The sequence below is a fragment of the Martes martes genome (assembly GCF_963455335.1).
Source record: "Martes martes genome assembly, chromosome: 5".
Taxonomy (NCBI): domain Eukaryota; kingdom Metazoa; phylum Chordata; class Mammalia; order Carnivora; family Mustelidae; genus Martes; species Martes martes.
Genome location: NC_137892.1, coordinates 125,092,169 through 125,104,129, shown reverse-complemented (window position 1 = coordinate 125,104,129; position 11,961 = coordinate 125,092,169). Strand labels below are relative to the sequence as shown.

At 55.7% G+C, this 11,961-nt stretch overlaps 1 protein-coding gene across 1 annotated transcript; it reads left to right on the top strand.

Annotated features, from left to right (window-relative positions):
* The first annotated feature begins 205 nt into the window (after positions 1 to 205).
* Positions 206 to 11,733, top strand: PCYOX1L (prenylcysteine oxidase 1 like). The gene is made up of 6 exons (XM_080804553.1): positions 206 to 530; positions 4,519 to 4,725; positions 6,179 to 6,353; positions 7,736 to 7,947; positions 10,176 to 10,316; positions 10,792 to 11,733. The coding sequence occupies exons 1-6, from the start codon at positions 443 to 445 to the stop codon at positions 11,451 to 11,453; spliced, it is 1,485 nt and encodes a 494-aa protein (XP_080660679.1). The 5' UTR covers positions 206 to 442; the 3' UTR covers positions 11,454 to 11,733.
* The last annotated feature ends 228 nt before the right edge of the window (positions 11,734 to 11,961 follow it).

Here is an 11,961-nt window from a genome sequence, read left to right as displayed (position 1 = left end):
TCAAAACCATCCAGAAAGGGAGCGGAAGAGAAGGGAAACCGAAGCAGACACGGAGACGGCCCTTTAGAGAGCTAGGAAGCCGCAGGGGTTGGACTGGGACCGAGGTCGCCCGCCTCTCCCGTGGATCTCCCCTCAGCGCGGCCCTGGTCCTGATGCTGAGCACCCGGAGCGCGCACACCTGCGCGGGGGCAGGACGAGCCAGCCAATGGGGAACCCGCGTCCAGGAGGCGGGACGGGGAAGTCGCTACCGACGGAGCCTGCCCGAGAGGGATGCAGCTAATGAGCGCCTCGTGCTGGAGAGAGACGGCGGCTCGACCAATGAGAGGCGGTGGTCCGCCGGGTTGAAGACGGAACAGCCAGTGGGGCGCCGGGGCGGGACGGCGAGCCCAGCGCCAACCCGCCAGCGCCCGGCGCTGGCGTGCTGTTCCGATCGCCGCCCGCCATGGCCAGCGCTGCCCGGCTCCTCGCCGCGCTAGCCGCGCTCCTGGCCGCAGCCGCCACAGGCGGAGACGCCCGGCCCAGCAAAATCGGTGCGGGAAGGACGGGGTGGGAGGCTGCGCGGGGGAGGGCTGTGAGGGAAGAGGGATCGTAGCCGAGAGCAACCGGGTGGGGGAAGGGGAAGGAAGCTGGACGAAGGAGGGGTCCTCGGGAGAGGAACGGGCTGGAGGAGAGGCGAGGGACTGAGACTGGGCGAGGAAGGGGACCGGTGGGAGGGAAGGTGCTGATGCCGAATGGCATGGGCATGTGGCGACGGCTGCCTGGGGCGGAAAAGAGGCTTGGGACCGGACTGGCCACTGATCTCACCCGAAAGGCCAGGAGCATTGAGCATCTGCGGTGGACCTGGCTCTTTGCCAGGTGCCCCTATGGGTGACAGAGAGGCCCAGGACTGGGTGATGTCATTCATAAAGGTTTATTGAGGGCCGTCTGTGAAGCAGGCACAGTGCTCCGTAGTTCCTGTCTGGAGGCGGGACTGCACAATACAGGGAAGTCAGTGGTAAGGCTGAGAAGGTACCCTGATGGGAAGAGCACTTCGTCCATCTTCAAGGCTCCGGGAGGGCTCTGGAGGGCTTCTTAGAAGGAACATTTAAGCCAAAACCTCAGGGAGAATAGGAGAGAGAACCCAGGAAGGTCTGCTGGAGATCAGTTTGCTGAATGACAGTGGAGAACTTTAACAGCAGTCATCTTGGGTTTTATTACAATATTTTATTTTGAAAATTTTCAGATGTACAACAGAGTTGAAAGAACTGGATATACAGTGGTCAACTGTGTACTCACCACCTAGATTCTGCCCTTAGCAAACTGCTCCTGTACTTGCGTTATTACATAACTATCTTCCCCTCCCTCCATGAATTCAACTTACATCTTAATGCATTTCAAAATAAACCGCAGGCATCAGGACATTTGCTAAATACTTCTTCCTGCATCTCATTGACTAGAGCTCCATATTTTTTTGCTCTTTCTATTAACAATTGTCAATTTTAACTCGACAGGGCTCTTAAAGATATTCCAGTCCCTCACATATAAAATTCCCATGGGCAGAGATGCTAGTCTTCTGGGGACAGAGTCCCCACTCCACTAAGCTGCCCTCTCTGCCCCCTTATTGGCAGGGAAGCGTGTCCCTTGAAAGCACCACAGACTTATTGGGCTAGTACAGTGCTAAGGCTTCTTTGGATTACAAAACCGCAGCTCAGGCCATAAAGGGTTAAGACAGATGAGCCTGCTAGAAATCAGTTTGGGCCTGAGAGTCTAGGGTTTTCAGGGGAGAGAGAATCCTGAGAGCTAGAGCAGCAGGAGAAAACCTCAGGGAGAAGGTGGATTTTGGCTCCAAAGGATAGGGAAGTTAGGCACACTGTGTCTGGAGTGGCAGGGCACTCCCTTCATCTCCCAAAAAATGGGCAACAGAGCAAGACACTTCACACTGGCCCCTGGGAAGGGGCAGGGCCTCCTCCCAGCACTCCTGTTTCCAGCAGTACATAGCTGGTTGCCTGCCTTGTCCCTGCCTACCTGGCCCAGCGGTCACCCGGGGCAGGATACTTGGCAATGCCAAGATGCTTGGTAGTTTTTCTGATTGTCCTCATCTTGGTGGTTTGGAGTCTACACACGAGAATATGGAGCTTTCCTGTGAGGATGGCTTTATCCCCAGACTGCTGTAGGGTCAAATCTGAATACCTCTGTGTACATCGGACCCTTTACCTCCACCCCCAAAGCTCCACACACCGCCCTGCTCGTGCTGTTCTCTCCAGGGAGAATGTGCTTCTGCTGCCAGGCAAAGCCGATCGTCCTCCAGGGCCCTGGTCAGACATTACTTCCCCTGCGAGGCCTGTGTCTCCATGTGCTCATGCACAATACGTTGCTTCCTCCTCAGGATTCCCCGGAACCCTGTTGTTGCACTGGGTCACACGTTGTCATAGCTTGCAGTGCATGAGTCTGTCTGCCCACTCCCTGCCTGAGCTCAGGAGGACAAAAGCCATGCCTGATTCTCTTGGGCCCTAGCACGTCTTATCATGGACCAGGGAGTGGGCGTCGTTTTGTGGGCATTGAATGCGCTGCTTCTCAATGAGGTGAGCTCTTCTGCTTCCCCAGAGCCCTGTGGGCAGCTTCGAGGCCTCATGATATTAGTTCCTCTGAAAAATGGATAACTTGGGGCTCTGTCGCAGACAGGAAGGGAACGCACTGGTTGAGAAAGGTTAAGGGCACTCTTAGAAATGGCTTTGTAAACACTGAAAAGGAGGAAGTTTTGTTTTGTTTTGTTTTCAAGATGCAACAAATACTTAGCTTTACTGCCTGCCAGGGTCTGGGGGGCCTAGGGAGCTGCTCTCAGTCCTTAAATGGACCAGTGAAGGATAGTGTGCAAGAATAAGGCCCCGGGGAAGGAGCGTGTGCTGGAGGAATATGTGGGAGTGACACCTGACTTGTCTTAGGTGAGTGAGGCAGGCAAAACTCTAATTGCACACAGCGGCCCTAGAAGCAGCGAGGCAAAAGGCGACGACAGCTTTCCCAAAAAAGGAAGCAATGTAGGCCAAGGCACAAGTGTGACAGAGCGAAGTCATGGGCTCCACAGCCGAAGAAGTAGACGCAGATAAGAAGGGGGAGTGGTAGGGGTGGGGCAGGGAGTGCCCAAGTAACGGAGGCCAGATCAAAAAGACCTTTGCGTTTTTGCCTTCTTGACAGGACCTAGGCTGTCTAGTCTGTCATGGGTCCAATAGGGGTCTGGGAAGGACAAATCAATGCCAGATTTACCTCCTTTTCTATTTAGACAGACTGCCAGATGGGAGGAATGCTGGGTCTCAAATTGTGGGAGGTGTGACTGTCCAGTCCAGTAGCTTCATAGCTGCCTTGCTGTCTTGGCATAGTGCTATTATGAGTATCCAGATTAAGCTGTCTGGACAGTGGTGCCTGGTAACCCACAGAGCCCACATTGCCAGTGAAACATTTTACCAGTGACTTGGATGAGAGCACTCATGGCTTATGAACCAAGTTTGCAAATAGCAGGAAAGCAGGAGGCACAGTGAAGACAGTAGATGATGAGATCCCCAAAGACATCAAAGCTGAAACTTTGGAATAAGAGTCCAAACCGGCATAGGGTGCCCTGCACGGTAGTGAGCGGCCCGTCCCAGGGTGCATTCCAGTCTTGGCAAACAGCAAATGTAGAAGTGATTAAAGTGTCAGGTGGTAGGTTGCTCTAGACCAAGGGTGGCTGACTCCTTCAGTAAAGGGCTAGAGAGTAAACACCTCAGGCTTTGCAGGCCATAGGGTCTCTGCGGCAAGTGCTCTTCTCTGCCACCCTAGTGTGAAAGCAGCCATAAGCAGGCTCCAGAAGGAGAGCGGCTGTGTCCCAGTAGAAGTCTGTTTGCAAAAACAGTTGTGGCTGGGGCGCCTGGGTGGCTCAGTGGGTTAAAGCCTCTGCTTTCGGCTCGGGTCATGGTCCCAGAATCCTGGGATCGAGCCCCGCATCGGGCTCTCTGCTCAGCAGGGAGCCTGCTTCCCCCTCTCTCTGCCTGCCTCTCTACTTGTGATCTCTGTCTGTCAAATAAATAAAAATCTTTAAAAAAAAAAAAAAAAAAAAACAGTTGTGGCCTAGAATTGGCCCGCAGGCTATAGTTTGCTGACCCCTGGATTAAGGAGTCATTTCCAAACACTGATCTTGCCTAACAGTACCTGCAGTGACCAGGTTTTCACCAATTCAGAATGAAATAAAAATAGAGACAATGTAGTGAGTTTGTATAAAAATATTCTCTTTACATGATCATCCAGAATGTTGAGATTCTTTCCTGCTAACGTGTCTTTTTCATTATAAAATGAGCGTTACAGTAGGTGACAATTTTCAGGTTGTCCTTTGCTCTCTGCAAATAGCTTTAGTAAAAACACCAGCCTGCAGATTTCCTTTTTGAGAGGTGATAAGTAGATGAAATGCAGGGGCCTGGGCACCACCTCCCAGGGGGTGGTCTGCATGGGACCTGCAGCCTTACCACCCCCTGTGCTGTCTCTCCCCTCTCTGCCTCTCTGGCCTGCCAACAGCCGTGGTTGGGGCCGGAATCGGGGGCTCCGCTGTAGCGCATTTCCTCCAGCAACACTTCGGGCCCCGGGTGCAGATCGACGTGTTTGAGAAGGGGACTGTGGGCGGCCGCCTGGCCACCATCTCCGTCAATAAGCAGCACTACGAGAGCGGGGCCGCCTCCTTCCACTCCCTGAGCCTGCACATGCAGGACTTCGTCAAGCAGCTGGGTGAGTGTGTTGCGCCAAGTTCCTCCCCCCCCCCCAACTCTCCATGTGTCTTGCCCAGGGCCGGTGGCAACCACTGGGCTTCTCCCAGATGGCCCTGGAGGTCAGGGCCAGAGGGTCATGTAGCCCCATCTCCTCGTTTTACAGATGGAGCATCTGAGACCAGAGAGGGGAAGGAACTTGCCCAAGGTTACACAGTGAGTTAGTTGCAGAGCCGGGATTAGAACCCAAGCCAGTTTCTTTCCCTTTTGACTTGCCACCTCTCGGTAGCCATAATTATAATGTCTTCCATGTGCTGTATGCTTGCCAGGTACCTGGCATCGTTCCAGGTGGGATGTGGGCTTTCCATCCTCCCTACCCAACCACCCTCTTGCAAGGCAGGTGTTAGGTCTCCTGAGGAAAGGAAGGCTCAGAGGGTCTCTACACCTTTGCTGCGCCCCCGCTACCGAGGAGTAGGAGCCGAATTCAACCCCAGCAGCACCTGGCGAAACCACAGACAACAGTCCTGTTTGACACACAAGCTCTGCTTCTCAGAAGGGACCCTGCAGGTGTACTAAAGAGAGCTAAGTGGCAAACACACACAGTTACTCATTGCAGCGTTGCTGGAGGTAGCAGAAGGTTGAAAACATCCCACCTGCCCCCCCACTGGGATATGAGAGTAAATACTGTTTAAGTGCACAGCAGCCAGACTGGGGAAGTCCTTCAGGCCTAGTATAGAGCACTCGCAGAGACACAGCGTGTCAGTAGGATGCAGAGCTGCAGATAGTATGTGGGAGCGGAGGAGGAGTGACTCCTGGCTATACCCATCCTTAGGAGTGTTGGCAGAAAATCTCTCTGGAAGGATGCTGAAGGAATGTGGCCTCCGTGATGGGGAACTTGGTGGCTCGGGGACAGGAATAGGGGGAAGAAACAGAAGCCTGTGACTTGGGACAGGTCCTAGAAGCTAAGCCTCGGTTTCTACATCTTTAACTGGGGGCTGCTGTCACCTGTTCTGCCTCTTCCCAGGCTGAGAGAGCATGAAGCGAGATGCTGAAGTCCCGCTGCTCTGTAGGCTGTCTCGTGTGGACGGTTGCAAAGAGCCGGGACTCCGCCCAGGCGGTCTTGGCGCCGGGGCTTGCCATCCAAGAGCCAGCAGTCAGTCCCTGGCCATTCCAGGATGACCGCTGAATTCCCTGCACTCGTGGCTGAGTGCATCCCTGTTCAAAAAAACCCTTGTAAACTGGTACATTACTTTAAGTCTCACGTCTTTATCAACTAGCCTGCCCAGGGCATCTGTGGACTGTTGCAAACAAGCAGCACAGAGGAGCAGACCGTAGTGGCTGGCTCTTCCCTTTAACGGAGCCAGTCCATTTGCATCCTTCGGGAGGACCCTAAATGTCGCTCGGGCACTGCTAGGTCTCCTGGGGGAGAGGGGCGCTCTGAGAGGGACCTGAGGGGCTCCTGCCTGTCCCCTCAGGCCTGAGGCACCGGCGAGAGGTGGTGGGCAGGAGCGCCATCTTCAGCGGGGAGCACTTCGTGCTGGAGGAGACGGACTGGTACCTGCTGAACCTCTTCCGCCTCTGGTGGCACTACGGCATCAGCTTCCTGCGGCTGCAGATGTGGGTGGAGGAGGTCATGGAGAAATTCATGAGGTACGCCGGGCGGGGCTTGCACACGCCGCCCTACAAGGGCGCCCCTGGGGTGTGCAGAAGCGGAGGCAGCTGGTGGGAGAGGAGGGCGGGCAGTGGGCTGCCCTGAAGAGCAGGGCCCCGTCTGAAGGGGGCGGCTAGCACTCTGTCCTATGGGAATGCCGACCTCCTGTGGCTAGGTCTTCCGGTTTTCTGGAAGACGCTAGAAATCCAGAGTGATGTGTGAAATCTCCTGGTTTTTCAGTATATGCAACCAATTCATCTTAGAAATAAGCCAAATGAAGCACATCTAGAGGACTCATACAGCCTCAGGCTGTGCCTTCTAAGCCCAAGTGACCCCCAGTTTTTCCCATGTAGAACAAACTCCTTTTCCACCACTTCCCTCCTCCTTGGGCCCTGGCCTCCTCCCCCACTCCTTTATATGATGAGGACAAGTGTTCCGATGTCACTCTGTCTGCTTCTCACCGTTCACCCACTCGCCACCTGGCATGCCAGCTCTCCCCTGAGGGTCCTCCCTGCTCCCTGGCCCAGAGGCAGACATTCAGGATGACCCCCAGCCTCCTTGCTGGGTCCTGGTGCTTTGCCACCCTTCCCACCTCCACACCTATGCCCTTCATGGCATCCCTACCTTTAACTTTCCAGGAATCCCCCAGACGTAATGTCCTTACCCCTCTTACACCTTTCCCCCTTGTCCATTTACCCAAACCTACAATGCTGACTTTTCTTTCATGGGAGAGGAACTCTATCTAGATGTCCCGTTATGACCAGACTCAGCACGTTGACAAAGCAGCCCAGGTAGAGGCAGCATATCAAAGACCAGTGCCTCCGGAACTCCATCAGCCGGTCAGTCCCTGAGACTGGGGCTGCTGTGGAGGGGCGAGACGGGAGCTCGCTGGGGTGTGTGGGAGCCCCATCTGATGAAGCCGGGAGGGAGGCCAGGCTGGGCTAGCACAGAACATGACAACACTGGTGTGAGGCCAGTCCCACCGGGTCCAGCGTGGCCCTAGAAGCCAGCGCAGAGTGCACACTGCTGAAGCGAGCAATGTGACAGAGGGGGTGGGCTGGGGCCCACTGCCTGGCAGTCCCCCATGGGTGAGAAGAGGACTGTACCCTCAGGCAGGGCAGTTCAGACACCATAGTTGTCCTTTAGCAGCGCCGTGGGGAAGCCAGATCTAGTCGGGCTCCAGACAGTTTGCTCTGCCCCCTGCACTGTCCCTATAGCTGGGGGAGGCCCACCGGCGTTAGCAGACAGGCCAAGAAACCAGCCTCCTCTCTCACCCTCCTCGTGGAGAGGCAGGGCGGGGCCCTGCTGGGCCGCCCAGGTGCTGGGAGCCAGGACTGGCTGGTCAGACGGCACACGGGCTCCAGCTCTGCGTGTCTTCCAGGATCTACAAGTACCAGGCCCACGGTTACGCCTTCTCGGGCGTGGAGGAGCTGCTCTACTCGCTGGGGGAGTCTGCCTTCGTCAACATGACCCAGCGCTCCGTGGCCGAGTCTCTGCTCCAAGTGGGCGTCACTCAGCGCTTTATCGACGATGTTGTCTCCGCTGTCCTGCGGGCCAGCTATGGCCAGTCTGCAGCAATGCCCGCCTTCGCCGGTGAGCCTCTGCCCTCGGCCTGCCTCCTGCCCTTTCCTGGCCCACAGCACCTAGGATGGGCTGCCACCCCACCCCCGCCAGTGACAACCCCACACCCACCAGGCTCAGTACAGCTGTCTAAGCACATTCCTGCCTCAACCCTCTTTGATTCTGGCATCGGCCCTCCAGGCTGCCAGGAAATGATGTTCACCCCACTTCTCAGATGGTGGAAGCAAAGCTCAGATCTTAGTTCCGGTCTGTTTCCACTACTCCTGCTGGGGCTGGTTTCAGGACCTGGCCTGCTGGGGCCAGCGGGCGTGTGCATAACCCGCCATCCTCCAGCGCAGGCCGGGGCCTTCTCTCCTCCCAGCCTCCTAACGTGGAAGGTGCAAGCTCAGTCCTTGGTCCGCGTCTCAACTACTCACACTTCCACCCACTGACTCCCAAGCACGCCCTCCAGCCCAGACCTCCCTTCAGGACTGCAGACTCACGTGTCCAGTGCTACCCTTACGTCTCCACTGGTGGGCCTGGTGGGCACTCAGGGCGGCCACACCTGAGCTCTTGACCTTCCCCTGAAGCCCGTGTCTCTGAGAGGCTTCCACAGTTCCTTTCCGCTGCTCCAGCCAAAACCCGGACTGGTGCCTTCTCTGAGATCCGTCACATATCATATCTCATCTTCAAAGGAAGGAGGGAGGGAAGTGTGCGAAGGGAGGGAGGAAGGGAGGGAGGGAAAGAAGGAGAGGAGAGGAAGGAAAGGAAACAAAAAAGGGAAGGACAGGCAGCTGCTTTGCCTTCCACTTGTGGCCAGAATCTGACCACTTCCCAGCACTGCTTCCTCCCTGTTCCAAGCTCAGCATCCCTCACCCAGATTACTGCAAGTCTCCTGCCAGGCCCCCCTCCCGCACCCCTCGTCCCCTTCCCCCTGCAAGCTATTCTTAACACATCAGCTGGTTGAGCCTTTTAAAACAAAGACACATCAGGTCAGACCTAAGTTGACCTACGTTGTAAGGTGTATAAGGCCTCCCACTTGCCTTCAAATAAAGTCCTTCAAATAAGTCTTTCCAGTGGCCTGCAAGGCCTCCATGGCCCAGGCCCCACCACCTCCCTGCCCCCTCACCCCAGTCCAGCCACTCTGGACCCCTTTGCCTGTCCCCTGCGTTCCAGATGCGCTCCTACCTTGGGGCTTCTGGGCAGCCATTCCTCCACCCGGAATATTCTTCCCTGAGACACAGTCATGGTAAACTCTTACTCCCTAAAATGTCTTTGTGCACATGTTCCTTTTCATTGACGCCATCCCATCACCCAGTTTTCAATCCCATGGACACCTCCTCCCACCCCCTGCAGTGCCAGTCCCCCTACCCGGCGGCATCATTTACTTCTTTCTCTCTTCCCCCTAGAATGTCAGCTTCCCAAGGGCAAGAAGTTCTGTCTCCTTTGCTCACTGACGTACCCCCAACCCTTAGAACAGGGCCTGGATCCGTGGAGGCACTCAGCCCATTTTTGTTGAATAAATGAATGAAAAGGTGTGTATTTGACAAGCATTTCCCTAGTGTCCAGGATGCTATCCCTCTCGCTGATGGCGTGGCTGGCTCCCTCCCAGCCGTGAGGTCCCGCCAGGTGTCCCCTCAGCGAGGCTCTCCTGCTCACTCTTTCAGTAGCTTGTGTGTATCCTTGAAGATACAATTCATATACCACACAATTGACCCATTGGTATTTTTAAAGATTTTATCTTTAAGTAACCCCTATACCTAACAACCCAACGCAGGGCTCGAACTCACAACCCTGAGATCAAAAGTCACACCTTCCACTGACTGAGCCAGCCAGGTGCCTCCAATTCACTGATGTAAAGTGAATTTGAGTTGTGCATCCATTATCACAATCAAGTTTAGAGTATTCTCAATGCCTCCAGAATCCTGCATACCTGTAGCCATCACCTCCCTGACAACCCCCCGCCTTCTAGCCCTGGGCAACCATAAATCCACTCTGCTTCTAGGGATTTGCCACTTCTGGGCAGTCTGTAAACAGAATCTTACCATCTGTGATCTTTTATACATGGTCCTGGCACGGAGCGTGTTTTCAGTTGATAGCCTTGGGAATTTTGCTGTATTTGTGCATGTGTTGTCTCTCCATGCCCGTGTTGGGGGATTCTTGGCCTGAGGGGGGAGGCCCAGCAGGTAGGATAGTGCTGGACTCTGCAGGCTCACAGCCCAGAGATTCTGAGAACCCACTGGCCACTCTCCCCCTCCCAGGAGCCATGTCACTAGCTGGGGCCCAGGGCAGCCTGTGGTCTGTGGAGGGAGGCAACAAGCTGGTTTGCTCCGGCCTGCTGAAGCTCACCAAGGCGAACGTGATCCACGCCACAGTGACCTCTGTGACCCTGCAAAATACCGGTGAGTGAGCAGAGCAGGATGCATGGCCGCTCTGTTTCCTAGACCAGGGGCGCTTCCACCAGCCTGTCCCTAAACCCTGGTCTGTAAAAGGCTGCTGAGTGGTTCCAAAAAACCAGTGGGAAGCCCCAGCACTGCCAAGTGACACCAGAGGGCACTGTCGTCCTGATTCTAACGTCAGAGCCAGAGGGCTGAGACTCACCTCCAGCCAGCCCCGTTCATTTGACTTTGAGCCTCAGCCTTGCCCCAGTCTCTCCAGCAACTCAGCTGCAGAGCTAGAGCAAAAGCTCCAGACTCCTGACTCCCAGTCCAGTGCTTCCTCTGCAGCCACACCAGTGTGGAAAGCCCAGGACCCAGCATCCGGAGGGCCCTGCTACACCCAAAGCCTCATACCCTCAGCACTGGGCCCCAGGTGGACATCAATGGATAGTGGGCAAGAAGTAAATTGACTTTTGTGCTCGATTATCTGTCTTTCCAGAAGGGAAACCCTTGTACTATGTGGAGTACGAGAATGAGGTGGGCAACGGGTCCGACTTCTATGACATAGTGGTCATCGCCACGCCCCTGCACCTGGACAACAGCAGCAGCTCCATCACCTTTGAAGGCTTCGACCCACCCATCGATGCCGCCCAGGGCTCTTTCCAGCCCACCGTGGTCTCCTTGGTCCACGGCTACCTCAACTCTTCCTACTTCGGTTTCCCCGACCCCAAGCTTTTCCCCTTCGCCAGCATCCTCACCACAGATTTCCCCAACTTCTTCTGCGCTCTGGACAACATCTGTCCCGTCAACATCTCTGCCAACTTCCGGCGGAAGCAGCCCCAGGAGGCGGCCGTCTGGCGTGTCCAGTCCCCCAAGCCCCTCCTCCGGTCCCAGCTGAAGACCCTCTTCCGCTCCTACTACTCGGTGCAGACTGCCGAGTGGCGGGCCCACCCCGTGTATGGCTCCCCCGGCACCCTCCCGCGCTTCGCCCTCCACGACCAGCTCTTCCACCTCAATGCCCTGGAGTGGGCAGCCAGCTCGGTGGAGGTGATGGCCGTGGCTGCCAAGAACGTGGCCCTGCTGGCCTACAACCGCTGGTACCAGGACCTGGACAAGATCGACCAAAAGGATCTGATGCACAAGGTGAAAACCGAGCTGTGAGGGGTCCAGGGAGAGCCTGGGAGCACCCGTACCCCGCGGAAGACGGCTCGCCTCCACAGCGGCCGGGCTGGGCAGGCTGCGCTGGCCGCCAGGCCTCGTGTGGTAAGCTGCTGCCCCTGCCGGCCTGGTCCCTGTAGCCCACTCTCTGCCTTTCTCTCTTAAGGACTTTCACAGTGTTTGCTTCTTGTTAAGGGGGGACTAAGAGAGGGAAGAAAATTCAAGCCTGTGTATTCATTTTATTTATTTTTTTTTTAAGAAGAAATAAAAATCCATCATCTCCAGCTGCTTCTGACTTGGTTTCCTAAGGGGAAGATGGGAGTCACTGGGGAGGAAACAAGGGGCAGAGAACGCCAAGTCACATTTCCTTATTGCTTCTCATTGCCTACTCCCAGAACGTATGCGAGGCAGCACCTACAATGAAACTGGGGTGCCTGGATGGCTCAGTTGGTTGAGCGGCCGGCTCTTGTTTTCGGCTCAGGTCATGATTCAGGGTCCTGGAATCAAAGCC

Bases quoted from the DNA above. Each gene is read 5' to 3' on its own strand.
- PCYOX1L (XM_080804553.1), top strand. From the start codon at position 443: ATGGCCAGCGCTGCCCGGCTCCTCGCCGCGCTAGCCGCGCTCCTGGCC. The intron at 531-4,518 runs GTGCGGGAAGGA...GCCTGCCAACAG, and splicing joins CGCCCGGCCCAGCAAAATCG to CCGTGGTTGGGGCCGGAATC. The intron at 10,317-10,791 runs GTGAGTGAGCAG...CTGTCTTTCCAG, and splicing joins TGTGACCCTGCAAAATACCG to AAGGGAAACCCTTGTACTAT.